General features: G+C 41.7%; 1 protein-coding gene across 2 annotated transcripts in view; it reads right to left on the reverse strand.

The window, feature by feature from the left end:
- The window catches only part of USP34 (ubiquitin specific peptidase 34), a 104,063-nt gene that overhangs the window by 19,703 nt on the left and 56,384 nt on the right, over positions 1-27,976 (reverse strand). For both annotated transcript variants that reach the window (XM_053383716.1, XM_053383715.1), the window contains 33 exons: positions 27,035-27,157; positions 26,858-26,941; positions 26,327-26,413; positions 25,851-26,051; positions 25,162-25,244; positions 24,157-24,197; positions 22,255-22,379; positions 21,473-21,625; positions 20,636-20,740; positions 19,663-19,718; positions 19,451-19,571; positions 19,064-19,247; positions 17,503-17,666; positions 16,378-16,443; positions 13,978-14,124; positions 13,805-13,861; positions 13,598-13,675; positions 11,906-12,000; positions 11,250-11,422; positions 9,795-9,948; positions 9,281-9,359; positions 7,938-7,991; positions 7,742-7,837; positions 5,760-5,824; positions 5,584-5,659; positions 5,451-5,498; positions 4,614-4,679; positions 3,710-3,790; positions 2,688-2,773; positions 2,015-2,183; positions 1,638-1,712; positions 540-691; positions 11-59 (listed from right to left, as the gene is read on the reverse strand). In XM_053383716.1, the coding sequence (XP_053239691.1) occupies positions 11-59; positions 540-691; positions 1,638-1,712; positions 2,015-2,183; positions 2,688-2,773; positions 3,710-3,790; positions 4,614-4,679; positions 5,451-5,498; positions 5,584-5,659; positions 5,760-5,824; positions 7,742-7,837; positions 7,938-7,991; positions 9,281-9,359; positions 9,795-9,948; positions 11,250-11,422; positions 11,906-12,000; positions 13,598-13,675; positions 13,805-13,861; positions 13,978-14,124; positions 16,378-16,443; positions 17,503-17,666; positions 19,064-19,247; positions 19,451-19,571; positions 19,663-19,718; positions 20,636-20,740; positions 21,473-21,625; positions 22,255-22,379; positions 24,157-24,197; positions 25,162-25,244; positions 25,851-26,051; positions 26,327-26,413; positions 26,858-26,941; positions 27,035-27,157 (3,393 nt within the window). The remainder of the gene's footprint in view (positions 1-10; positions 60-539; positions 692-1,637; positions 1,713-2,014; positions 2,184-2,687; positions 2,774-3,709; positions 3,791-4,613; positions 4,680-5,450; positions 5,499-5,583; positions 5,660-5,759; positions 5,825-7,741; positions 7,838-7,937; positions 7,992-9,280; positions 9,360-9,794; positions 9,949-11,249; positions 11,423-11,905; positions 12,001-13,597; positions 13,676-13,804; positions 13,862-13,977; positions 14,125-16,377; positions 16,444-17,502; positions 17,667-19,063; positions 19,248-19,450; positions 19,572-19,662; positions 19,719-20,635; positions 20,741-21,472; positions 21,626-22,254; positions 22,380-24,156; positions 24,198-25,161; positions 25,245-25,850; positions 26,052-26,326; positions 26,414-26,857; positions 26,942-27,034; positions 27,158-27,976) is intronic.

The raw sequence follows: 27,976 nt of genomic DNA on the forward strand, positions 1-27,976 counted from the left end.
ACATATTTACCTTGCCTCCTGTTAAAGCCGCCATGTCATTCTGGGATAAAGTCAAGTGCCTAAAAACACAATTTTAAAAACCAAACTGATTCATTTCATCAATCTACTGGGCTTGAAAAAGTAAGAGTTGCTTTCCTGTAATGTTCATTCTCTCAGAGTGATCCATGCAAGGTTGCACATACAGAAAGTCAGTGCTTCTCCACTAGGTGAGCCAGAACAGATTGTAGAGAGGTAGGTCCTCACTTTGTCTGCTTCATGCTGCTGATAAGTGCAATCTCTCCATTACTCTTGCTACAGATTTTGGGAGCCCCACCACCAGCCACCTCCAGTGGTCAGCCCAGCTCATTGTACAAGAGGCACCACTCAAAAAGTAAGTGAGGTGAGTGCACTCAGTTCTGCATCTAACTGCACTTAAACAAGCGTCTAAACCAGGGCAGCCCACTAAACTGAAGGCTGCCAAAAAGGCCTTGAGGGCCATGGGTTGAACCACCCTAGTAAACCCAAGGGAGAAGCTGTGCCTGTGTGTGGCTGCTCCTTACCTCTCTGAACGGGACTGCTCAACCAGAAGAGCTATCAGAGCTATCATCTTTTCAAGTGCAGCAGGCCTGTATTTTTCTTCTGCTAAAGAAAGAATATCTTCCTCCTCCTCTTCCTCTTCTCCTTCTTCTTCTGATAATACTTCAACTTGTGGCTAAAGGACAGGCGGGGGGACAGGACGGACAACAACAACATACATGTAATTCTCATGGCAACTTGAAATAAATCACCTTGCAGGTCTGACTGAGAGGTGAACCTTTTCACTTTATCACTCCCTGGGATTCTTTTGGTCCAGGCCTCTTTTGTAATATGGGGTAGTGATATAAACCCACAGGGATAATGCCTCTAAGGCAGTGATGGCCAAACCTGGCCCTCCAGATGTTTTGGAACTACAGTTCCCATCATCCACTGGTCCTGTTAGGTATGATGGGAGTTGTAGTCCCAAAACAGCTGGAGGGCCAAGTTTGGCCATCACTGCTCTAAGGTAATCTATGTGAAAGCCTTGGAACGTTAAGAAAGCACTAAGTATAAAGGCCATTTATTATAATAATCAACCAAGTTACTCTGCATCAGGACTTAACCACAAGGGTAGCTTAATGAGAGGGCTTCCGACAGATACAAGCTTATCAGGGGATCCATCCTATACAATGTAGGAATAGGGCCTTTGGAACTCCCTCCCACCGTGCATCAGACAGGTGTTGCCTTTATTGTCCTTTCACGTTATTTTTCCAACAAGCCTTTTAAGTGAAGCGCATTGACAAGAATTCAACTCCAAGCCCGCATGGGGTTTGGGCCAGACCTCCTGGGCTTTAACCATCTTCCCACATTATGGAGCACCATATACACCTATAGGGACCCCTGCACTGAAGGGAGAAATCAGGAGCCAAAGTTCATCCTCATCAGTGACCTTCTCATGTAAGAACTTTCAAGGCACTCTCAGGTACCACAAAACACAGTTTACAAAAATGACTCTTAAAAAAGGGCTCACATTAATAAAGCTATTTCCATCATTTCAGCGTTCACTTAATATGTGGTCAACATGAGGTGTGTGGAAACAAACGTTATCACTTGGTCAGAAAGGTGAAAATCTTAAGACTTACATTTTCAGGTCCTTTGGTTCCCATGTAGAAATGGACCATTGTTGATATGGCTTGCAGTGAAAGCAAGAACTGGCTCTGGAAACAGGTGAAAATTATTGGAATGTGTAAGCAATACAGTATATTTACTGATTCTAGTTATTTATGGCCCACCTCCCATCCCAAGGTTGGCTTTTCTCCCTCTCTGACTATATATATAATGAAGGCACAAACATTTTAAAAATGTGTACAGTAACAAAAATCTGAGACAGCAGATGGCACAGCAGCATGGTCTCTCTCTCTCTCTCTCTCTCTCTCTCTCACACACACACACACACACACACTCCTAAATAGAAACTGCAGAGTCCACAGAGAATCAGACCAACCAAAGCTGCACTCACCTCCTCTTCTCCCATTTTGGCAAATTCATAAAGAAAGGCGAAGTACTCTGTGAGATGTTTACTGTGAGGTTTCACACCATGCTCCATAATTGACAACAGAGTCTTCACAAAGCGGGTTACGCATGAGCGACTACCAATATCTTCCACAGGGCCGTCCATGTCATCCGAACTGAAAATACATTTCAATTTGAATCATTCAGTGTATTGTTAAGGACTCTGCAGGCAAAAGCGACCTCAGGCCAATCTAAAGGGATGTTCAAAGATTCCATGTTTATGTGCATACTGCATTATCCTCAGGCATTCTATGTACCACAGCTAAGACTGAAATCCTATGCACGGTTAACTGGTTAAAAAAAAGTCCTACAGAACTGAGTGGGACGTACTTCAGAATAAAAACATGCATAGGATAATGCTGAAGATGACAAAAAACAGTCTACACTGAAGAAGATGACAAAAAAAAGTCTACAGAGGGAAGCTGTTTAGAACTTGTTCCATTTTACTCAGTCTTGTGACCACACAGCAGTATAAAAACAAAGGAAACAGCCTGAAACAGAAAGGTCTGGTTATGTATTTTTTAATGCTTTCTAATGATTGCTTTTAATAATAAAACAAGTGTTTTGAATAGCTGAAATAACTTTTAAGAAGAAAACATTATCAGGTACAAATGTTTTACCAGTCTTCTATTCCTGGCTGCAAGTAAAGATGAGCATGGACAGGCCTCAGCCGCTGAATCACGTGAATACACAAGCGCTGGAACATCTGCAAAATAATGAGTTGGAGGGTGACTTTGTTTGGGACTTCACAGATAATTTTAATAGGACTTCAAAAAACAGAATTCTGGGACTTTGTTGTTAAAAGAATCAGCCATGACTATACTGATCTTGTGTTTCATGCACCTAAATACCACTTCACCCATGACATTATAGAGCTGGGACAGGGAACTGGTTTCAGGCAGGAGGCCAGATTCTGGATCCCCCAACCTTGAAGGTCTACTTTGACGACCTTCAATTCCCACCAGTTAAAAGAGGAATACAACTGGCGGAGATGTTTTAAGTGTAAATATACATGTTTGCAAACATGTACATCACACACACGTCAAGTTGCAGGCAGCAACATTGATATGTTAAGAAAAAGCCACAAACCACAGTAGGAAACTATATGCAGCACAAATTGGAAGTGTCATAAAATACTGAGCAAGCTTTCGAGTTTCAGAGTGGATGTCAAGCCAACCAACAGGAAAAAATGGCTTGCATGGGTTGTATACAATGCTGTCTGTGTGAGCAGGCTTCCACCTGTGGCAAAATGGCACATCTAAAAGTAACTCTTCTGAAATCCATTTTGTACATGGACTTCAATTCTCAGGTGAACATGTGCACCCAGTTCTTCCTCAATATAAAAGCACGCCCAAGGTTGCCAAACTGCTTCAGAGCTAATGTCTTGGAAAACTATGAAGAACACTTCAACTGTACAGAAGGATTAATTGTGCAGGCAGATTGAAGGCATTAAACATTTCGAGGGCTTAAATGGCTAAAATTAATTATAGCTTACTAGTGGACAGAGAACACAGCAGCCCAGGATTTTCTGGGCGTAACAAGGAAAGGGAAAAGAACAAAAATGACTACACACAAGAGACAGTTTAATCTCAAACAGTAACAACTATTTTACATGGCAGATTGCATGGCCCATTTTGCTCACCTGTCTCACAATCTGATTGGGACATTTTATTAGAATCTGCATGGGCCACCAGTCATCGTCAGCCATACGATCCAGAAACCACTGGGAAGAAAAAAACACATTGTTCACAATTCAGCTCACACTCTATTTTAAGTGAAACAGTCTTTTCTAATGTGTTATACCTTAATAAAACTGTTATACCTTAATAAAGAAGCATTTGTGTAAAAGCCCTAAAGTGATCTAGCAATTATTTACTACCCAGGGAAGAAGTGGGGGAAACATAACAATCACAGAGTTTTATTGGGGGGCAGGGGAGTATCACCCCATGGCCAGAACTTAGAAGCTCCTTTTTTTATTTGAACGGATTAAGTTACGGAGTTTTCTTTACATAAAGAACTTAGCCTTCCTGCCTTCTAGCAGAATGTGATCTACAGTGATGAGCTAGATCCAAAGTCTGAACACTGGAGAGGTTCTGCAGGCGTTACTATGCGACAAGCTCTATCTCTTGTTGCTCTCTACTTATGAGGCACTCTGGTTTGTGATATGCAGACCAGACTGAGAAGCCTGGATATAATGTAGATACTTTGGACCACAAACTCCACCAACCCCACTCCAAGGCTGCGTTGTACCACACCAACATATCTGCAAATGTATGTCCTTCTCATACATTGGTGTCTCACCAAAGGCTGTTCAGAATATTGACATTCCCTTCTTACAATCTTACGTTTTGCCTGATCCAAAATGTTTACCCTTCCTTTTAGCCTACATCATAAAATGAAAAGAAAAAAAAAAACCTTCAAGAAATGCTAGTAAATGCCTAATTATTGTCTTAGGTCTCCTCTAAATAAATATATTTGGGGAGAATCTATCATATTCATCTCTTACAGCACAAACTACAATAAAAAAATGTTTATTTCAATCTTACCTCACAAGCAGCTTGGCTGTTGTTAAATTGTTTGGTTAACAGTTCGATCCACTGAAGCATTGTAGGCTAAAGAGAAGAGAACACTAAATGAAGCCTAAAATTGGTATTGCGTGGCTACATAAAAATAAATGTAGTCTCTAAATTAAACAGGTATCTCACAAGGAATGGTTGGTACCCTTCCACATCTTCCTTATTGAAAGTGTTTCCTTTAATAAAATGGTTTGTGTCACATGCTAGAGTCATCTTGGGCTATATAGTCTAAAATACAGTCGTACCTTAGAATTTGAACGGCTTAGTTGCCAAACGTTTTGGCTCCTGATCAAAAACTGGAAGTGATTGTTCTGGTTTTTGAACATTATTTGGAACCTGAACATCCGAAGTGACTTCCGTGGCTTCCTGCAGGAGCTTCCTCCAGCCATTCAGAAGCCATGCCTTGGTTCCCAAAAGTTTTGTAATTCGAACGGACTTCCGGAATGGATTCTGTTCGACTTCCAAGGTACGTCTGTATACATTCATTTGCATGCCTTGTGCATTAAAAACACATTTAATTTGCTTATGAAACAATATAGTCTGTGCATATGGATTAATCTGGTATGAAATCTGGCGTAAAGATGACCAAATCTTTACTTGGGGAAGGAAAAATACATATACAACAAATTGGTCCACGCTGCTTCAAAGGGTTTTACAAAAAGCCATACATTTGGAGCCTAAATCAATGTATCATTTGAGGCAAAATCAATTTTTATTACAAATTCTGCTTTGTTTTTATTTCCACAAACTGAAGGGCAGCAATTTTTCTTAAGCAATTTTATGCCTGTGTTATATTTAGCAACGTACCTTTTCTTTTGAATGGATAAATGTTTCGAGGACAAAAGAGGTGCTTAACTGTAAGACAAGAATTGACAGTCACACAGAGTGCACTGAACCAACAGTAAAAGATGGGCTTTAAAAGTGTGATATGGAATCATACCTTGGCTGTCATCAGAGAAACCGCTTTTGGATCTGGTAAAGTGCTGGGGATGCTACTGCACAATTGCCACATGAACCTAGGCAAGATAAATATGTTATCAGTTATTTAAATTGAATTTTTAAATCTGGGTAAGAGGCTTTTTTTTTATAAATGTTCTCAAGTTAGGCATAGCTTACCCAAAATATGTATGCTCAAAAATATTCTTGTCTTGAAGAAACTGCATGTTATCGTGCCATATCCACTGAAGAGAAAAAGCAAGTGCAAAGCCGTTTACTCCTTCAGAGCCATACAATTCGGAAAGCAAGAGTCAAAGCCTTCAGTAAGGAACCTTCTCTCTCACAGCAATTTAAACTTAACACAATAGTTCAAAGTTACCTGATATGTAAAGCAGGTGTGAGATCAGTGATAGGGAAAGACAGACAGGGAGAAAGAGAGAGAAACCAACTATCTACCCTGTCCTGGGAGTATTTGGAGCAGGCAACGTAAGAAAAAACAATGAGTATATGTTGAAAATCTCCCCCCCCCCCCGGCTATGGTCTACTCTAGGCATAGGCAAACTCGATCCTCCAGATGTTTTGGGACTATAACTCCCATCATCCCTAGCTAACAGGTCAGGGATAATGGGAATTGTAGTCTCAAAACATCTGGAGGGCCGAGTTTGCCTATGCCTGGTCTACTCATTTTCCTCCATGCAACTCACAGGGCGGCATGATTCACTACTAACCTACCAGACCATGGTGTCTTCTCTTAAAGAAACAATGCCAAACTCGTAGGATGGGATCCAGTGTTGCTCCAGCGGATGCAACGGAGTAGCACATTCCACTCCTCCGTCCTGCAGCACCTCCTTAATCTGCTCTAGAGGGCACCCCAACCCTCAAAAGCAGGTTTCGGGTGGTGCGCAGGGCGCGGGGCGGCAGGTGAGAGGAGTGGAAGGGGAAATCCTGTTTGCACAAATGGAACGGTGCAGTTGGGTTCCACTCACAGGCTTGGATCCCAAGACTATCCCTCCTCTACAGACACCCCCAATCTCATATTGTTCAAGAGGGCCAAACTCTGTTTTTTTTGTGGGGGGTGTATAGGGGATGAAAAACCTTTAGCTTCCATGAAAAATTATCTTAAGCGTATTTATCTTAGGATCGAAGCCATTTTTAAATACCGTATTTTTCGCTCTATAAGATGCACCAGACCATAAGACGCACCTAGTTTTTGGATGAGGAAAACAAGAAAAAAATTATTCTGAATCTCAGAAGCCAGAATAACAAGAGGGATCGCTGCGCAGTGAAAGCAGCGATCCCTCTTGCTGTTCTGGCTTCTGTGATAGCTGCGCAGCCTGCATTCGCTCCATAAGACGCACACACATTTCCCCTTACTTTTTAGGAGGGGAAAAGTGAGTCTTATAGAGCAAAAAATATGGTATATGAAACTGCCATATACAGAGTCAGGCTCAGCATTATTCATTATCGCTGGCAGCAGCTTCCCTATGTATCAGGCAGAGGTTTCTCCCAGTCTTGTCCCTAGGGCTCTTTATTGGAGATGCCATGGACTGAAAACTGCATTTTTCCCCAGCAGAGCTGCATGCTCTTCCCAATGCTTTATCTAAATCAAAGTACTCAACTAACCTAGAAATCTTAATACTAATGATAATACATCCTTTCTAACTTTTTGGATACAGTCAAACCTTGGTTGTCGAAGTTAATCCGTTCCGGAAGCCCGGTCGGCTTCCAAAATGTTCGACAAGCGGAAGCCGCGTCGGATGTTTGGCTTCCAAAAAACGTTCGAAAACCAGAACACTTACTTCTGGGTTCCCGGTGTTTGGGAGCCAAAACGTACAGTAACAGAGGCATTCAGGAGCCGAGGTTTGACTGTATTTTGACACCCTGCTGTGCCACAGTACAGTGAGAACTCACTGACACAGGCACAAACTCATGGTCTTTGAGCGATATTACAGCGTAGAAGCCAGCAAAATATTTGTAGCCACTAATTTGATTATATTCCATTTTGCAGCTCCATCAAGGGAAGAAGATCAGTCTATCAGTCACTTGGTGAGCTTAAAGCAAATGGCTGGCTGAAAGTGGCAAGATAAAATTTACTTCTGCTAATAAAGATAGTCGGAAAAAGAATCCTTAAAAATTGTCATTTTAAATGTAGCCATATATACCTCTAGCAACTCGGACGAAACATCAAATTTGTAGTCTTTGCCGTTCTCTTCTTCTGGCTCCATCCGTTTATAAAAGAGCATGTATGCGCTATGGGTCTGGGGGAAGCAAAAAACCCAACAGCGTTAATTCAAAACAGAAAGAGGGAGAAAGATTATCATGAGTTTCTTTTCAAAACTGAAGGATAAAGCAACGTACCTTTTCAAAGGAGAAATCCATAAATTTATCAGTAACAGAATCATACGTCTTTGTCTGAAAGAAGGAAAAGGGTTTTTTTATTTTTAAAAAAGATCCATCCTTTCTGTCATGGCTGTTTTGCATGCACAACATGGTACAAAGGCCAACCCCAATTTTACACCCATTTATTGGCACAGAAGTAGTATAATTCTCTTCATAGCTTCAAGATTGATTTTCCAGTTACAGCACCTTTGATCACCACTGTTACCCTATTTTTCGCCCTATAGGACGCACTTTTTCCCTTCCAAAAATGAAGGGGAAATCTGTGTGCGTCCTATGGGGCGAATACAGGCTTTCGCTGAAGCTTGGAGAGCGAGAGGGGTCACAGTGCGCACCGACCCCTCTCACTCTCCAGGCTTCAGGAAGCTATCAGCAAGCCTGGGGAGCCTGCGGGAGTTCCCGCAGGGCTCCCTAGGCTGCGGATAGCAGCCTGCTGCCCGGCGCGCGGGGCGCCCTGAAGCAGAGCGCCCCGCGCTTCGGGCAGCCCCACAAGCTCGGGGGACAGCGGGGAGGCGGAGCGCCGCCATACCGCTGTTCCCCGACCTGGTTTGGATTCCCCAACCTGGTTTGGGGGGGGGGGAAATAAAGGAAATTTTTTTTCCTTTATCCCCCCCCCCAAAAAAAACACAACCAGGTGCGTCCTATGGGCCGGTGCGTCCTATGGGACGAAAAATATGGTAAGTCCTTAAGAACGAAAAAGGGGCTCTAACTTTCCAAGTTCGATTTTGTTATGACTTGGTGCAACAGTGAAGTGTGGAAATAATCTAGCACCTACATTGTAATTAAAATACGCAACATATCTGATGTGACTGGCATAACCACACCTACTCAAAAGTCATGGCAATGTGAGGCTCTTACAGTTGTGAACTGGTATCTCCAAATATGCTCAGCCCCTTTGCATCACTCCCATCCCAAAGCACAACAAAAGTGACTCTGACTTGAAAGTAAGGAAGATTTATTTATTCAGATGCTTGAGGCTACTTCTGTATCCTTTGCTCCTTGAGGCTCAGGTGGCCTTTCATCAGCTTCAGATGGTGGCTCATCTGTGCCCCTATCTAGACAGGGATAGCCTAACATCTGTCATCTATGCTCTGGTAACCCCTAGGTTAGATTACTGCAGCAATCTAACCTAGTTTATGCATTTCATACAGTGATTATAGGCTCTACAGAAGTTCACAATGTATTTGAAAGGTGGCACAGTACCAGTTTTCTGCTGTTTCTCTTTCTGCTTAAAAAGTGCCAGTGGGGACTGCAACTATGTGGGTGCCTTTCTGACCTTGTAAAAGAGAGAGATTACAACTCACTGTCATTTCTCCGCCGAAACATTCAGAAGCCAGCTGAGCAGAATCAAATGGCTTTACTTCAGCATCATTGAAAAGATACCTAGAAAACACAAACACGTTACACTCATGTATCAAGCACATTTATATCAAACCAAACATTTATATTCTGCTGGATGGAATATGGCTGTAATTCCACAGAGTTCTTGATGTGAAATTACAAGAAATAAATACAATATGAGCATACTCGTCTACTGAGTTAGATGACACATTTTAGCTAAATGCTACAAAAGCCAGGACAGAATGAAGATAACTAAATCTGAAAACATGTAAGGTTGAAAATATGTATTTAAAAACTATTAAAAAAAGACTACTGCTCAGTTCAAACATACTACCAAACCCATCATTTGATGATCAAGAATGCTCCCTCTTCCCCTTTTACATAGAGCTTTCCTCCCGCACTCCCTGGGTTTTGTTTTGTTTTGCTAACAAATCATCTACTGCGACACAAGTTGAAGATTGAACATTTATGACTCACCACTTGTTGTTTTTGTACGCATGAGGATTAACAATATCCCGGATAAAGCTGTAGTAGTGTCCCCCATCTGCTGTTCCAGTATGGACAGTTACACCTATTAAATCGTACTCAAAGCTCTTGGTCTCTTTAGAACTGTTGCTGTCATCCTTGAAACCTTAAAGAATGTATAACAACTTTTAGAACCTCATTCTTTTAATTACTGGAAGAGACCAAGTACAAGCCTAGGACCCTTGTACCTACGGGACCGCTTCTCCCGGTATGCCCCACGGAGAGCCTCAAGGTCCATAAATAGCAACACCCTAGAGGTCCCGGGCCCTAAGGAAGTTAGATTAGCTTCAACCAGAGCCAGGGACTTTTCAACACTGGCTCCGGCCTGGTGGAACGCTCTGTCTCATGAGACCAGGGCCTTGCAGGATCTGATTTCTTTCCGCAGGGCCTGTAAGACAGAGTTGTTCCACCTGGCCTTTGGCTTGGAGCCAAGTTGATTCCCTGTCCCTCTTTCTTTTTTCCTTTCTCCTCCTGTGAAGACGCTGCATCTTAATGTTTTAATGTTGTATTTGAATCTTGTTTTTTAAGTTTTATTTTAATCAACTTTTTATTATTATTGGTTGTTAGCTGCCCCGAGCCCAGTATTGGCTGGGGAGGGCGGGGTATAAATAAATTATTATTATTATTACAAACGAGCTACAATATATTTGGCAGCCCTGCAGAAAGACACCAACCCAACGTGTGTGTACATGCACCAATACAGTGGTAACTCGGATTACAAACGCTTCAGGTTGCACACTCCGCTAACCCAGAAATAGTGCTTCAGGTTAAGAACTTTGCTTCAGGTTAAGAATAGAAATCGGGCTCCAGCGGCGTGGCAGCAGCAGGAGGCCCCATTAGCTAAAGTGATGCTTCAGGTTAAGAACAGTTTCAGGTTAAGAATGGACCTCCGGAACGAATTAAGTACTTAACCCGAGGTACCACTGTAAATGTAATTTATAATTAATGAATTACAATGACCCCAAATCAAGGTGGGCACAGCACCCCTTTGAATAGGCCTACCTTAAACTGGGTCCCATTCCTAACCGCCCTTTTAAGCCCCTCCTCTTCCACAAAGGAAAAGGGGACAGCTAATGGAAAGGCCTTTAATGAATGCATGAAAGGCTTGGAGCAACTCTGGATCATGGTTGCTCCAGCAAGCAAAGTAATTAAAAGCAAAGCTTCTTCCTTGGGGAAGACGGAGGGACAGGCAATCAACTGCACCATTAACCAGTCATGTCAAAACGTTCAAAAAGCCCCACAAAGTTTTCTGAATGCTCATCACTTGAAGGGCCAAAGTACCACAGTGTCTGCCCAACTCTAGTGGAAACCATGTTGCCAGAAATATCCAAATAGATGAAGAGGAGTTATCAGAACTGAAACAGTTTGCCAGGTGCAAAACTGCGGAGGTGAACTAAATTCAAATACCTTCTTTCCTGTCATTTTTCCCCATGAGAAAATCTTCAGTGTAAGGTGTCATGTCCAGACGCAGAGGGAATGAGAAGTGTGTGTTGACTTTCTCCTTCATCATAGTGACCATGTTAAAAGTGTATCTCATTGTATTGAAGCTTAAAATGCGAGGCAATTTCTTAAAACAAGCCCTAAAGACAAAACAAGCAAATAATTCCTTGCGGCGTGCGCCTTCCTTCAAGGACCACTGTTATTTTTGAACGAAAGTATTGCTCATGTATAGCACAAGCAGATCTGTTCCTGGTATGCATGACCCAGCTGCCATGGAACCCTGAGCAAAACCGTGCAAGGTCCCAGAATAAAGATCATGGCTCGCAGTTGCCTCGTTCCAGACAAACCATGAGCTGAAATCAAGATTTGTTCCCAGTTTGTCTAGGGGAGAAGAGCCTTGGTTTGGAGGGAATAAGGCAAACCATGGCTCAGCAGCTGAACCAGGGGAGGAGTGTAGCAGCTGTGATATTTGCTCCAGAAATCCACACATTTGCACTAAGTCATGGATTGGCTTAGTGTTGTGAGTGAACTGGGTTTATGTCTGTTTAGACTGGTAACTTCTACCAAAATTAAACATAAACAAGATAAAAAAAATATCCCCAAGTGTTTTCCCTCAACGATACCTTTTTTCAGCCCGTACTTTCTTTCCGCAGTGAGAACATGTATACATGTTGTCCCCTTCCAGGGTATCTTTAATGGTAACTTCATCAAGGGATTCCTGTACGTAAAACAGGAAGGGAAAAGCTTTATTTATTTATTTGTGCAAACTAAAGAAATGAAACTAAGAAATGAAAAAATATTGAGCATGAGAAATGATGTACTGTTATCTTCAGAAGAGAGCACAATGTAGAGTCAGGACTGTGATCTCCTGCCCTAACAAAAATACTTGTTTTTAATACATGCAACTGTGTCCCCCAATCTAAGATTGGGCTTGTATCTCATGTAAGGCATCGTAACACACACACACACACACACACACACACACACACACACACAAAACCCCAACAAGTCCACATTCAAGCTGTCAGCAAAGGTGCTGGTATAGGAAGGATAATAATACATTATTCTTTCTCACATCACCACCAACTGCAAAACCTACAGCAGCTAGATCAGGGGTCAGGAAACTTTTTCAGAAGGGGGACTGGACTATATTTTGAAGGGGGGGAAATGAACAAATTCCTATGCCCCACAAATAACCCAGAGACACATTTTAGATAGAAGTACACATTTTACTCATGTAAAAACACGCTGATTCCCGGACCATCCGCAGGCCAGATTTAGAAGGCGATTGGGCCGGATCCAGCCCCTGGGCCTTAGTTTGCCTACCCATGAGCTAGAAGCAGAATATTACCTTTCTGGAGACAGTTGGACACTATTTTAACAGTTATGGCACTAGGTAATATCTAGTGGTGCTTCCTCTGCTGATGGCCAACATTTGTCATCAGAATGTGGAGGGAGGGAATTTTCAGCTGTCCCTCCTTCCCCTGCAAGCCTCTGAAAATTGAGGGGAGCCCACAGCAGAGGGTGGGGCATCACCACACACAGCTTCATTTCTGCTTTATTGGCATCAGCAGAAGGGAGAACACCCACTAGTCCTCATCAGCATGAATTGTTAAAATTATGCGCAGGATTCAACAAATGAGTCCCCTCAGTGGAAGTCCTTCCACTTATGCAACCCTCCCTCCATGTGATTCCCCAAAATTAGCTTAGGGGACAAGGTGGTAGAGATCCCCCACAACATCACACGAGAGGAGGAGGAGGAGGAGGAGGAGGAGGAGGAGGAGGAGGAGAAGAAGAGGAGGAGGAGGAGGAGGAGGAGGAGGAGGAGGAGGAGGAGGAGGAGGAAGAGGAAGAGGAGGAGTCTGGATTTGATATCCCGCTTACTACCCGAAGGAGTCTCAAAGCGGCTAACATTCTCCTTTCCCTTCCTCCCCCACAACAAACACTCTGTGAGATGAGTGGGGTTGAGAGACTTCAGAGAAGCGTGACTAGCCCAATGTCACCCAGCAGCTGCATGTGGAGGAGCGGGGAATCAAACCTGGTTCCCTAGATTACGAGTCCACCACTCTTAACCACTACACCACACAGGAGAGTGGATTGTTCTGTCCGAGGTGCCAGAGAACTTGCCCTGACAGAATGACTTAGTGCAATGGAGAATTTAGCCATATATAAGGAGGGGAGATTACTCAGTGGTTGAGTTGCTGACAATCAAAGCAGGCAATACTGGGCTAGTCAGATCATTGATTCTGCTTTCAGTTGCTTCATATGTTTGCTTAACAGAGGCCAACAATCACTGCAGGTTCAGTACCACTTACATAAATATTCTTCATGTCTGCTACCTGGCATCTCACAGTGTAGAACTCTTCAGCAGTCTGGCTGACATGCTCACAGTCCTAAGGGACAATGTTTTTTTTAAAAAAGAATTAACAGGAATCAGTGAATTTATTCCCACTTGAAAAGCAACAGCTTAGGATTGGGGAGTGGGGAGGGAAATTGGCAGGCAAAGTTAAGTAGCCACTCACCAAGGAAACAACATTGTTTGTGATAACACCTCCAAACAAGCTTTTCACCGTATTCTTCTGTGAATGAATGAATTTATTTCAGTCAAAAAAATAATTTACTTCAGTCGAGACAATAAAATAAAATGAAATCTGAGGCCTGGTTTAAAAAATAACAGTAATTATGGACAGCTTACCAATTCTGGAGACATTTCTTCAATTTTTGTTATTAGATCTGTGAAGAATTCAGTCATGTCTTTTTGTTCACCGGTATTAAGTGGCTGTTTATCCATGGTGTAGGTTTTGCAGAACGGCCTTGGATTGTATGCTTTGCATTCACTTTCCTATGTTGAAAACAGACAGTCAGAAGCAGGCAAACGAAGCAATTAAATCTTTAATCTTTAATCTTAAAAAGTAAGAACACACACAATAATTCTTGCAGATACAGATATCTTTGGATGCTTCTGTGCTAGCGGATTCAAGATAATCACATGCAGCTCTGAGCTTCAATAGAAGTGAAGGAATAATTATGATTTCTGCAGCTCTGAGATTGCACAGAAGGTTATTGAACTATTACAGGGCCAAAACGTGGAACATGCTCAAACCAACCTTCTGAAAGCTAAGAAGCTGCCTTATACAGAGTGAGACCATTAGCCTAGTGTTGTTTATACTGAATGGGAGCAGCCCTTCAGGGTTCCAGATAGGGAACATTCCCAGGTCTACCTAGAAATACTAGGGATTGAATCTGGTATCTTCTGCCTGCAAAACTGCCTGCCACTGAGCTACGGCCCTTCAACTTGCCAAAGAGATTCATAAGAGTCAACACCTTCCAATCCAGCAGCCAGTGTTAGAGGAGAGGCTGGGATTAGGCTTACAATGCTGTATTTGTAATATCAAGATATTGCCTTGATATTATTTCAGACTATAATGTGGAGGACATTTCTTCTGGGAGCTAAGAAATGTTTTCTGCAACAGCTGAAATCCCATGATCAGAACACCGGGCAGACTCAAACACCTTATGAATAAATTGTGAGAGGCAACAACATATTGAGTCAAGATCAGAACTCATCATTTTCTCCGTATCTTGACTTCTCAAAGAATCCCATCGTTTAGGGGCAAGCGCATGCATGGGTATTTTTTGGCAATGGGACTGGAACTCCAACATCAGAATATTTGAAGAGACATTATCATAACATTCCAGAAGTGCAGTGCTACTTATGGTGACCTAACTGCCGTAAATTTGGGTCATGATTTAGTACATTTTCTTCATATACTAAAGCCGGGGGCTGCCAAGCTTTTTGAGGCAAAAGGCACATTTGGAATTTGGAGAAAGCACAGTGAATACCAGTCACAAAATGCCTGCCATGAGGGTGTCACATAAGACAAAATTGGGGCTGTGCCATAACATAAAATACATAGCCAGAATCTTACATGCTTAAAAGTGTGAGAGGAGGCGGCTTCCTGAATAGGGGCTTTCTGAACCTGAGAGGGTGTGCCAGTCCTCAACTTTGCCTGTCTGCAGGCGGACTACAGTGGAACCTTGGGTTACGTACCGTCCTCCTTACAAACACTTCAGGTAATGAGCTCCGCTAACCCAGAAGTAGATGCTCCTGGTTGCGAACATTGCCCCGGGATGCGAGCAGAAGGCCCCATTAGCGAAAGCGCACCTCATGTTAAGAACGGTTTCGGGTTAAGAACGGAGTTCTGGAATGAATTAAGTTCGTAACTGGAGGTATCACTGTAGATGGTCAGAACTGATGGGGCAAGTTTCAGGTGGCTCAGAATGCTTGTTAAGAAAACTCAGAAAAGTGCTCTTTTGAAAACGTGGGATGTTTGGATTTGGCATTAAGACTAGGTCTACCCCCCCCCTTTACGGTGAATAGTGGAAGATTCAGATGAGCAAGATGAGCCTCTCCAATGATGTATGTGAGGACGTTTAGATTTATCCTTGTAGGAAGGGATTCCTTAATTTTATTTTTTATTTTTTGGCAGCACATCTTGATAAAGAAGGAGGGAAGGGAAACCAGCTTGCTCAGAGGCATTTTCCAACTCATAACACCCGCTCGCACTCTCTGCTGGCAAAGCGTTATAAAGCTTTCTGTTTTGGCTGCAAAAAATAGTGAGGCATTATTTAAACTCCTAGTGCTTGAGAAAGCTCCAACTGCAGTGTAGTCATCTGTCCGGGGACAGGACACACACAAGGGTAGCAGAAACAGCAGTACTAAGTAAAGAATATATATAGCCCTACATACACAGCCCTGAGCTATAAGAGAAGAACAGCCTCTGCCTGGGTGAAGGTAGGGTGAAACTGGAGGAAGTGCTAGAAGAGATCTAAAAAAAGAACTCTGTGATCCTCGGATGAAGGGCAGTATACAGATTTAATAAATAAATAAAATAATAACTAAAACTTCAGACACGTCTTCGCCTTGAGCAAATCAGATGGATGCCACCAACATAATGGATGTCTCTGAAGTTAAAACAGAAGAACCTATTATGCTCCACCACCGCAGCAGGCAGTCATAGACTAGCAGACCGCTATTACAGTCATCAAATACAAAAGTAAGCATTTATTTTCATAAGCACTTTCCCAAACTTACCATTAGATGTGTAAACATTTTCTGAAGTTCTAAGAGGGTGGTCTTGTGCTTCATATCCTCGGAATACTTTTTTAAAAAGATGTAAGAGTGGGAAAAGGAATGTTATTTTGTGAAGTTTGTAGGTTATGAAAACAAACCTTTCCTTAAATTTAAAGTTGGAGAAAAGTGTAGGATTACAGCATTTCACAATGTAGCTGAATTCAAACTATTCCGGAAAAGCTAGACTTCATTTATTCAGTTGAACTTATGAAATAAACTGAATTAGGAAATGAATTACTTATTTTAGGCTGGGGGAAGGGGAAGTTTATCTACTGACTTATTGCATCAATGTATGCATATTGATGGGAATTCTCTCTATGTTTTTCTACAAGGTAATACACTTTCCTTCTGCAGTTGACCCAGTGGCGGAGGAGCGGGGTGAGGCCCACCCTGGGTGTCATCACTGAGGGAGGTGACAAAATGAGTTGTGTGTTTGTTTGTTTGTTGTTGGTTTTTAAATGGGCTCACAAAACTTGAGGGATGTGGTGGCTTAGGCACCTGCAGGTTCTGCGCTGCCTGAAACAGCAGTGTTGAACTTGCGCCTGCCTACTGCCTCTCCCTCAGCCGCCCTACAGCTGAGGGGGAGGAGACAAGAGACTCCAAGCGTCAGAGAGACTCGCCCCACCCCTACGGGCGGATCACCCTGCCCTGGCTGCAGGACACACCCCCACACTAGGCACCTGAGCGGCTAGCTATGCCACTGAGTTGACCAATTTCAGAAAACCAACTCCCCCTTCAATTTTGGCCTCTGACTTGGTTACACTGAGGTCAGCACCAACCCTACAGTGCTAGATTCTGATGAGTAGACTTTGAAAGGGATAAATGTTACATTGAGCATATGAGCCAATCTATGCCATTGCAGTCTATTCTGATTGGCAGCTTCAGGGTCTCAGGCAGGCAGGAGCCTTCACTAACACCAATACCCGAGATTATTTTAACTGGAAAGACATTCTGCATGTATTTCACCACTGAACAATATTGCTTAAGACCATTATTCAGTGTAGTTAGATTAACTCTTTGCCGAATCACTACACCACCCCATCTAAAATGGAAAACTTGCTTCCTGTTGAACCAGGAAGGTCATACCTTTGCAGTGAAGATGGCTTGCCTGGCTTCCGGTATCATATACAGCTGCTGAATAGTTGATGCCAAGTAACACGTTGCTCCAAGGTTGGTTAGACCCACAAACCTGCACTCAGCTCTGACATCATCATGCGGCCAATAATCCCACTTATAAGGTGCATGGGAAGCTGGAAGAAATGGCAATTTTATTTCTTAATACTGGGTTTCAAATAACTGTCTGCCTGATTATTTGTGACAAGTCAGAATGGCCACTGATTGTCTCTTCTCCTAACCACACTATGTTTGGGGTTATACAGTGGTACATTGATTTTCGATTGTCTCGGAAGTTGAACGTTTCGGTTTTCAAACACCGAAAACCCAGAAGTAACTGCTTCAGTTTTTGAACGCTTTTCAGAAGTCGAATGTGCCATGCGGCTTCCGTATTGAGTTTTCCATAAGTAACTGCTTTGGTTTTCAAATGTTTCGGGAGTCAAACGGTCTTCCGGAACGGATTACCACTGTATTTTGAAAGCTGCCCAAGGAACTGCATTTCTGCATTGTGAACCAATGGAGGAAAAAACTGAATAATATTATAATTTTAGAATATCGTAACTGTGAAGATACATAGAATGAAAGGGTTTAAGGTCAGTGAGAAAGAGGAGGATTGGTTTGGGAAGATGTTGAATTATTTGAGTAGGTTTGAACAATTTGGGGCAATTAAAATGTTAAAAGTTAAATAAACCTTGTGGAAGGAGGAGTGTTAAGGTATATAGAAGTGTACATACGGTTAATTTGAATATGTTATTATTGAATATTATTGAATATGTATATTATTGAATATTGTACACCCAATGTATCAGTCACATGGGGGGCTTCACTGTGTTTTGGTGGTTGTTAAAAAATAAAATAAGGACTTCTTCAAGTAGCAATTTAAACAATGGAACTCACTCCCGTAGGAGACAGCGATGGGTGCCAATTTAGATGGCTTTGAAAGACTAGACAAATTCACAGAGGACAAGGCTATCCATGGGCACTAGCCACAACGGCTATCCTCTGCCTCCATGGTCAGAGGCAGTAATGCTTCTGCAGTCATTTGTTGGAAACTAGAAGAGGGGAGAGGGCTCTTGGGCGCTGGTCTCGCTTGAGGGTTTCTCCACAGGCATCTGGTTGGCCACTGGAAGAACAGGATGCTGGACTAGATGAGCCACTGGCCCGATCTCGCAGGCTCTTCTTATGTTCAGATCCATTTACTGAGCCAAAAGAAGGCACTGAAATGAAAGCCAAATGGATGCTGGCACTGTTCTACTTTTGCTAATTAATACCGAACATGGAACAGGAGAACAACCAAGAAACTCCAGCATTTTCTCAGTTTGGCCAGAAAATGTCAGCAGCGAATATCTCTCCTTAAAGAGCAAAAGGAAACAGATTTCTGCTTGTTAAGGAAGGACTGGCTTCTCGCAAGGGGTGAGCAAAAAGGGCACCGTAGCATTTTATCAGTAAGCATCCAAAAATTCAAAGGCAAGGAAAGACACTGAAAACACCCTGCTCATTCTCAAATGCTGCGAAACTAACAAAAAATCCTTACATTGCATGTGCTGTGCCATAACCCAGTTGTGGAGCAGCCTGTAGTTCTCTACGGAACCTTTTACCATTTCTACCAACAGGTCGTAAGCAGCAGCCCTTGAAGAATGAGACTTGCACTTTGGCTGTTGACGGTCTTTTAGGCTTGGCAGCAAGAACAGAAGATTGAAGATGTCTCTCAGAAACTCCTGCAAAATGAGAGAAGTATAACAGCTAAGGTTATATTAATGGCAATTTTGTGTGGTGCTCTACGGAGAAAGTCAGGCATTCAAAAGTTTCATGAAATCAATGGGGTTTACGGTGAAAATTTTCGTTTTAACAAGTATAACTTCTCTGGTTTGCGCCCAAGGTTCTGAGCAAACTGTGGTGGGAGAGCAGGTCGAGTTCTTACCTGCCCTTCTCGGGAGAATTTAAAAGGCGGTTTGTGTTTGACTACGCTTGTTGCCAGGCGGAGCAGACCTGTAAGACCATCATCTTCTATGTTGCCATCTTGATGGTCAAGGATTTCTCTGCTGTAAAATGCAAATTGAGTCCCTGTCAGCTAAAACGAACACTTTCCTACTGACAATACGCCCGAAGTGAACTAGCAAATTTAAAGCTTACCTTCGAATGCAATCTGCTAAATGTCTTGCTAAGGCATCTAAATCAAGCAATGTGGTCTAAAGAGAGAGAAAAATGTAGTTGTAAATATAAATAAATTGGTGGAATACACTGGTTGGGTTATGCAATAAAAAGGTACTATGTGCAATTTTAGTCTCACTCTTTACAAAGAAAATGATTTTTTCCTTTGAAAATAAAACTATAGGGTAGTATTCATTTTTTTCCTTTTTTAGGTAAACTGCTTTGAGGGTTTTTCTCTCCCTGCAATTAAGTAGTGTATAAATTTTATGAAATAAATAAATAAATCAGGTGCACCCAGATTCCTGGGCAAGCCTAGTGGAAATTCAGAAATTCTTCCTTTGACCAGCAAGCCTCCAAAACAGTATCACAAGCTTTTGAAATTCCTTTCATGCAACAGAGGTTTGCTGTCTGGCACAGGGAACTGTTGTGTAAGAAAAGCAAGCCTAAAGCTCTTTTGAGAAACTAATCATGCTGACGTTTGCCAAGCATTTTCTTAAGTAAGTCTTAGGTAAGCCTTTTTCCCCCTCCGATACTTACAATCTTAAGATTTATATCCAATTGGCTGTGCTCAAGCACTGACCAGCTCTGACAAACGCAGTTGAATCCTGCTTGGTTGCAAACCAACAGTGGAGAGCCTTATCTGTCTTAAGCTTGCATGTATGAGAAGAAAAGTAACAAGTTTTGTTTGTCTGAACTAAAAAGCCCAAACTCACTGGCCTTGTGTGTGTTGTGTATATAGACAGTTCCCATTCAGACTCCTGAAGAAAGCCATTTTTGTCTTAACGTGCAAAGGAATGGGTCAACAGAACAGCTACAAGGATAGCATTTTTCAGTTCTTGAGGCTTCTTAACCCATGCTCCGAGTATAGTCAAACCTGCCTCAGTTTCGAAGGAGCAAGGTTGCAGGGAGCAATTGGTGGTAGGGGATTCTTTAATATAAAACCAATTGTACCTACCTGACTAGCATCTTTTACATGTATATTATCTATTAGTTTGCACAGCAACCAGAAATATTCCTTACAGCCAGACTGTAAGATAGGTTCTTCTTCATAATCTTCAATCTGAGGAAATAAAAGTTTGTGTTTTGTTTTATCTATTTTGATCCAAAAAACCCACATTGAATATGATGAAAGGTCAAAACTAGATGGTGACTATTACTTGATCTATTGGTCTGGAATGCCAAAAGGTAAACAACTGAGAAAGTGTTTTACCTTTGCTAATACAAATAGCGAATCGGTGCTTATGTAAGCCATGCCAACAAAACAACCTTAGTTTTATAATTATGACCCACCTATTCCAGGACAAGTAACCATAAAAAGTTCACAGCAGCATATCCATAGAGGTATATAAGCAGAGGGGTGGAAGGGAAAGAGAGGCATGTCAAGGGGAAACTGACTGCATCAACACATGACATTATAAACCTGGCAGTGACATCCACTGGCAGGACAGACAGTAACAGCATATGGGAAGGCAGGTAGAACAGAACTGATCTTACAGAGCTATGTGTAGGTCCACAAGTAAATGTTACAAACTGGAAAACCAGCCATACATACAGTCTTTTTAACGGCTGATCTAATCAAAATGCACAAACCATCAGGACTTGGGGGAAGTAGGCAGAGAAAAGCTTGCTCTTGCTCAAGCAACTGCTGCTACCCTTCTTAGAGAGGCTGGACTCAAAAATCTGAGAACTGTGCTTCAATTTAATTGGGAGAAATGTGTTTTTTATTTGCTACACAATACAAATGCCATACAAATGAAGCTGCTACGCTTCTTGTTTGTTTTTGTTGTTTTACCTTGATAGGCTTTAATGCCTGAGCATCAGGAAGAAACTTGAGCAATGTTGAAGCAGCCAGTAGCAGGAAAGATCTGTTTATTGAGTCTCCCCCATCCAAACCTGACAACGATAATTTATACAGGCCATTGCAGGACTCGTGACGAACTGCAGTCTGAAATGAAAAGAGATTGCCATAAGATGGAACCAATTTAAATGAAAACTTTTTTTAAAAAATCCTCTTTCCCCCTAGCATACTTATGAAAACTACTTTCAACATGTCTTTTAGTTGCTGGCATTCTGAAACTCATCACTTGTGCTAGTTTTATAGATGAGGGGGAAACGAAAGGCTTCCAACCAAGTGCTGAGAGCTAAAGAATCGTGCAAATGGAGCAATTTATACTGAAAATCAATTTGCAACCTTGGTTTTGAAAGCTGAAGAGAACGGCTACTTTATACCCTAGATGCACAATGAGGGCATTCAACAGGCTTAGGTAACAATTCTATAGATACTAATCTCAGAACAAGTTTTATTAAACTCAGCAGATTTCACTTCTGAGTTCTACCCAACAAAGTCATAAGCAAAGTAGGCCCAATGAAATCAATGGACTTAAGTTAGTCCAGTCAGTGGGTTAACTCTGAGTATGACTTACTTGGCTACAACCCTTTGAGCGGATATGCCTAAGAATATGTTGTTAATTAAGAAAGCTAATGAGATATATGAAGCTAAGACCTTTCAACTGAATTTGGCTCAAGGGTTTGTTAATGTAACTAGAATTATGTTTCCCCACCCCTTAGGCTTACCTCAGGAATGAGAAGGGTGAGTTTCTTTAGCCAGTCTTGTAAATTATCGCTGTCTGCTAGGCTGGATTTCACCAAAGAGCAGCAGTGAGCCCAGCTCACTAAGAGCCACATTGAATAGTGAGTAACTAAAAAGAAAGAACCACATACAATGGTCATACACCACACACATACAATGCCGTTTCATTTATTTAAAGGCGCACAATATATAAGAACAATCACAGCATCTTATTTCCGATTTACTAAATCCAGATTAACACGCATTGCATAAGCTTTCATGGGTCAGCAAGATACAATTCTGCTTTTAATGAGGTGTGCATGCCCATATATTCCTATTATTTATTTTCCAAAACACTAGCCTGCCAAAGGGGAAAATAAGAAAGGTGGAGTCCTCTGAAACAGAGCTTCTGTATACAATATTTGTCATGTGTCTCTGCCTGCCGAGGGTAGGAGGAGGAGGAGACAACCCATCCTTGGGTGTTCTCATTGCACTATGCTGAGAATGAAGATTTTGCTTAGATGGTCAAGGGTAAGGCACAAAACCAAGAAGAGGGAGGCATTAAGCTAACAGAAGGCCTGATAAGACATATGACACTTGCTAACTGCAAACACATGGACCAAAGCTTGGTGTGTATTTTCCCCTTTCTTCCAAGAAGGCCAGCTCCCAAAGTGTTGGATCCCACTTGACATTTTAGTCCTTGTGGGAAGAACCTGATTGTGCAAAGCCCTCAACATGGTAAAGTTACTGAATTATGGAAGCACTAACATCATTACTTCACAAAAGTCTCCACCTACCAACCTCAAGGTCTGGACAGTAAACAAAACACAAAAATCTACTGGAAGAACCGAGCTGCTACAAGAAAGCTTGCAGTTTCAAGTAAAAACAAAAACTCTGAAGTGTGTTGCCACAGCTTTTGCCAATCTGTATACCGCAGGAATACAAAAAACAGCTCCCTTGGCTATACACACACTCTTATTCATCACAGTAAATTGAAACTCAGCATGACACTTATGTTCACATCTGAGCTGCAAGGCTGGCCTTCACAAAATTGAGGTATTCGCGCCTTCTTGATGGAACTAGCCTAGGAGTTCTTTCCAAGCCTCTTTGGAGCCAATTATTGTTGTCTCCTCCACACAGCACAGAGAAAACATACAGCAGAAGCCCTTGTCAGGTCAGATAAACTATCAGGTGAACAAAGATGGCTCTGACACCCTACTATCCCTTGCTCACTATCCAAAGCAAGGGAAAGAAAAATGTTGTGGTCAGCTGCTTGTCAATTTTGCTGCTGCTTCAAAGCAGGCAGGTCTGGAACAGCAGAACACTCCAGACACAGAAGAAGAGCAAGCATGAAGTCACATGAACAACCCTGACACTAAAGCAAGTGCGAAGAGCAATCCATTCCTGGATAATCTCCATCTTTTAAGTTTCCTAATGGTGCATAATGCTCTATTCTGTGAGCTTTGCTTTCAAATTAATTTCCCCCCTCCACTCCTTCCCATATAGGAGGTTAGAAACCAGAACTAAGTTTGCCTTGAGAAGTGACATGGCTTTTAGATTACAAGCCTGAGGGCAGGTACTGTATTACTTCCTGATTTTATAAGCTGTTCTGGGCTTCTTTTCAGGTTAAAGAGCAGAGGAAAAAATGTTTAAATAAAATAAACTGGAAAGTCCTCGCAACAGCAAAAATAAATACTTCAACACAGCAGCTTCACTGCTCAAGTCTGATAAATGTTCGCCATAGCAAAGGTTTGTTGGTCATCTCTACTGCATGGGGAAATCTTGTCTGAAATCCATTACTCATGATGACATGACATATACAATTAGCTATGAATCAGGAAAAAAGATTTTCAAGAACGAAGCTGTTATGGGTTTAGTAACCTTCCTGTCTTCATTTATTCACTAACCTTCATGTCTTGACCTATGATCAGCTTGAGCTTTCAATACCCTGTATAGGAAGAAAATCAAGTCAATAAGATCTTGGTAAAAAACTCTATTAAAAAAAAAACCCTTCCGCAAAAATCAAGCAATGAAAAGTGGTTTCTTTTCACTCCTCAAAATATTACTCATTTGTTCTCAGTGGATTATCAAAATATTAAAATACAATTTAGTATGGAGGGTTTTGAGCCCTGCTCCTAATTTTTCCCCAGGATGCTTTGTGCAATGAGACTAGCAGAGAACAAACTAAAACGCGGAATTTTTCATAACTATGCAAATGCAGGAACTAACTTAAATGCCGTAGTATTTCTAACATGAAATGAGGAGCATAATCCGAGGCAAAGCAGAGAGGTCATACTGTGTGGCACCTTGTGCCAAGTTAGGAACGGCTGCTGGGAATAAACCTGATTTAGGCCCCCTGAGATACTCATGACAGGCAGATTCCTAACTTGGTGTGGGCTGTAACTCCCTTGAGGTCAGCTTACTTCTCCTTGGAGAAATATATTTAGTATGTCTGGAAAATAGCGGACCTGCTGCATCCTGTGCCAGCAATGAGGGCTGTGGGAACTGCCAGGACTCACATCAACAGAGATCAGGGCAAATGGAAAAGCCAAACCAACTGTCTTCAGCAACCAGAATGATGCCCAACACCAATGCAGAATAGTGGCTAACAACCTAACAACCTTCTTTCAATCTCTCGAGGCCTCTGGGCCATAATCGGGTCTTCTTTGGGCACCAAGTAACAACCAAGGGAGCACGTGCAGTTGCTCACTTTTCCTTCAGCTCTTGAGGGCTGGTTTGAGGCTCAAGTTTGTAAAATACTGAACTAAAAAGACGCTTTAAAGAAAACCTAAATAGCTTCGTCTATTTGTAACTTCATAATCCTTTCTGAAACTGGGAAATCAGTATGATGCTTTAATGCAAATATGTATACTATAAATCTTACCAAAGATATTAAAAAAAGGTTATTGTACCTAGGCGCCAGGTTGTCATACGTATAGGCAACACACATAAGTCGCTGTATCAAACTGGTTCCCTGGACAAGTACAAGAAATACCTTTAAAAAAATTGAAGCCAAAAGAAAACAGTTAATGCAACTGCTATCTTAATATATAACATATTTCTTATGCTTTAAATCAAATCAGAAAAATAAATATGCTGACTCTATGTATTGGAGTGATAAGCAAGATACCCTGAACTTCAGCCAGCCATCCAAGTACATTCAAATTTCCTATGTCTTGAGAAAGTATTTTCTAATCTGACTGTTGGATTGCCATCACATGCTGCCTCACCTGTTTTTGTTTGTTTGTTTATTTACAGGAGATGCTTGGGATTGAAGCTGGGATCTTTGGCACGCAAAGTTTGGGAGAAACCATAGTATTTGGACTGCTGGATAGTGACAAGGAAGGAAAATGTTTTGGGGGGAGAGATTTCAGACTGTATTGAAGTACTAACAAAAATCTCTCTTTTATTCTCTAAGTACGCAGTCTATAAACAAGTGGATTCTGTCTGTATGCCTGTGTCTGCATGCACACAATGTCTTTCTTAAGTCTTGGCAATGGAAGCCACATAGCCGAAGGATCCAAGACTGAAAGATCCAGTATGCATCGGGATAAGTCAAGTACAAAAAGGTTTATGTTGAAATTCCTTGTTCGTTTCTCACCTCTGTCAAGCGAGGTATATGCAGGCCCTTTGTGTGGTCTCCCGCAGTCTTGCGTGATTTCCCTGGCCAAGTTCTCTTCCTGTGGCTCTCTGCTACTCCAGACCAGGCAAAGACATCGTGATAAGCCAAATCCAGATCAGAAGGATCTACCGCAAACTGGCATATCAACTTCAGCAAGCACGCAAGGCAGTCTAGTAGCCACTGAAAATAAGAAAAGTCTGATTAGCTTGGCTTTCCTTTGCAATTTGTTCAGCTAACAGCAGGACATTTTAAAAGCAGAGCTATAGGAACACTGTAGAAATTCCCACGGCTCAAAGAGCCCCATACGCACTACAGATCATAAAGCCCCGAGAACTTCGGAAAAGGACTCTGAAAATATACTCCATAGGCAGAAAACGGCTGACATACAAGCTTCCAAAAGCACGCCTATGCAATGGTAACCCATCTTATGATTAAGAATCAGGCACGCCACTTACCACAGTCCATGATTCCTGCTCTTTAGGCTCTAGAATCCCAGAGTTAAAGATTTCCAGGAGCTGCTGAAGCCCTCCAGAAGCAACAAACTACAAGGAGAATAAAAAAGTAGCAGTAAGAGCAAATGGAAACCCCAAACAACTTTGGTCGCAGGATACAAGTATATTTGTGTACATTACTGAGCAACTTTTTATTGACTCAAGAAAAAGAGTTCATGTTTCCTTTTAGTTTTACATGCTTTCAAAACTGCAATCCCACATTTGGTGTCTAAAACGGAAGCAGACCAGGATCTCTGCTATCTTGCTCTACTACCTTATACTCTGTTAACTTGTAAAATACTCTACTGATAGGATCATTTACATAATACTTTCACATCACAGTTTCAGCAAGCAAGATGCTTGTTTGCAGCAAGCTAGACCTTTCTCTTAAAATTGTGCCTTCACTTATGCAAGTTCTGAAATGTCACACTAAAATCAACAGAAACAAGATTATACATGCAATCACTAGAATAGCTTTCAATAGTAGTATCATACCTTGCAGCTCCATGTGTTTTTACTGTTTTCTATTTGATCTTCACTTGAGTCATCAGAATCTGGATACAGATCACTGTAACTTCCCTAAAGTTAATGACAAGAACATTAGTATTACAAAAAAATACACAGATTATAAAAGGCACTTCATGCTATGCATAGGAAAAAGAATGACACTACCGTGGATTCTCGCCTTATTCTTCTGTTGGGTTTTCCAAGAGCTTCAATTATTTCAAGGGCATACAAAAGTTTATGGGCACTTTTTATTCTCAAAAGATCTTTCCAGTTGAACCCATCATTACCCTTTTAAAAAAGACAGAAGAGTATAACTTGTAAGTGAAGAAATAAGCAACACCAGCACACCAGGTTAGAAACGATGGGCAATAATTTGGATATAAGGTTTATTAACTATTCAGACTGAAAACTATTCATGTGGACAACATGAAACAAAGGTTCTTGGGTTGGGTTTGGGGAGCGCTGGTGGGTTCTGGTTTTTGACCCTGAAGCCAAAGTGAAATCAAAAGAGGAAAATGCTGAAATTTATTCCATAAAACGTATTAACTGCTTGATTGTAATTAAAAACAAAAACAAAACAAAACCTCAAAGCAGTGGTAGTTTCTTTGTGGTTTCTACAGAAGAAGCAACCTGTTTTCAGTTTACTTAAAAAAAAAAATTAAACTGAAACATAGCTTGTGTCTTCCGCAGTCTTGCAGGGAAAACTTCAAAGAAATGTCCAGGGTTCTCCCCCACTCACACATACATTAGATCACGGCAATAGAGAACAACTTTGAAATATCCTCTCACATAGTGGCTGAAAGGTAAGATAATACAGAGCTTTGACAGTAACTCAAAGAGAGGTATGCACAGTTCTGTGCATGTGTTGCTATAATAAATCAGCACAACCACCAAAACGTAAAACTGCCTCCACCTGCTATCCCAAGATGTATTGTCAGTGGATTAATAGGAGCACTCAGCCATCATTTCCTATAGCCTTTCTAGTACAATTTCACTGAGCTTCAAAACTCCAAGCTGCTTTGGCCTGTAAGCATTTGTGAATGTTCTTGCACTTCTGGCATTTATAGTGTTAATATCTGGGTCAGAATAATTCATCATGCATGATAC

The sequence above is a fragment of the Podarcis raffonei genome, chromosome 3, assembly GCF_027172205.1.
Source record: "Podarcis raffonei isolate rPodRaf1 chromosome 3, rPodRaf1.pri, whole genome shotgun sequence".
Lineage (NCBI taxonomy): Eukaryota > Metazoa > Chordata > Lepidosauria > Squamata > Lacertidae > Podarcis > Podarcis raffonei.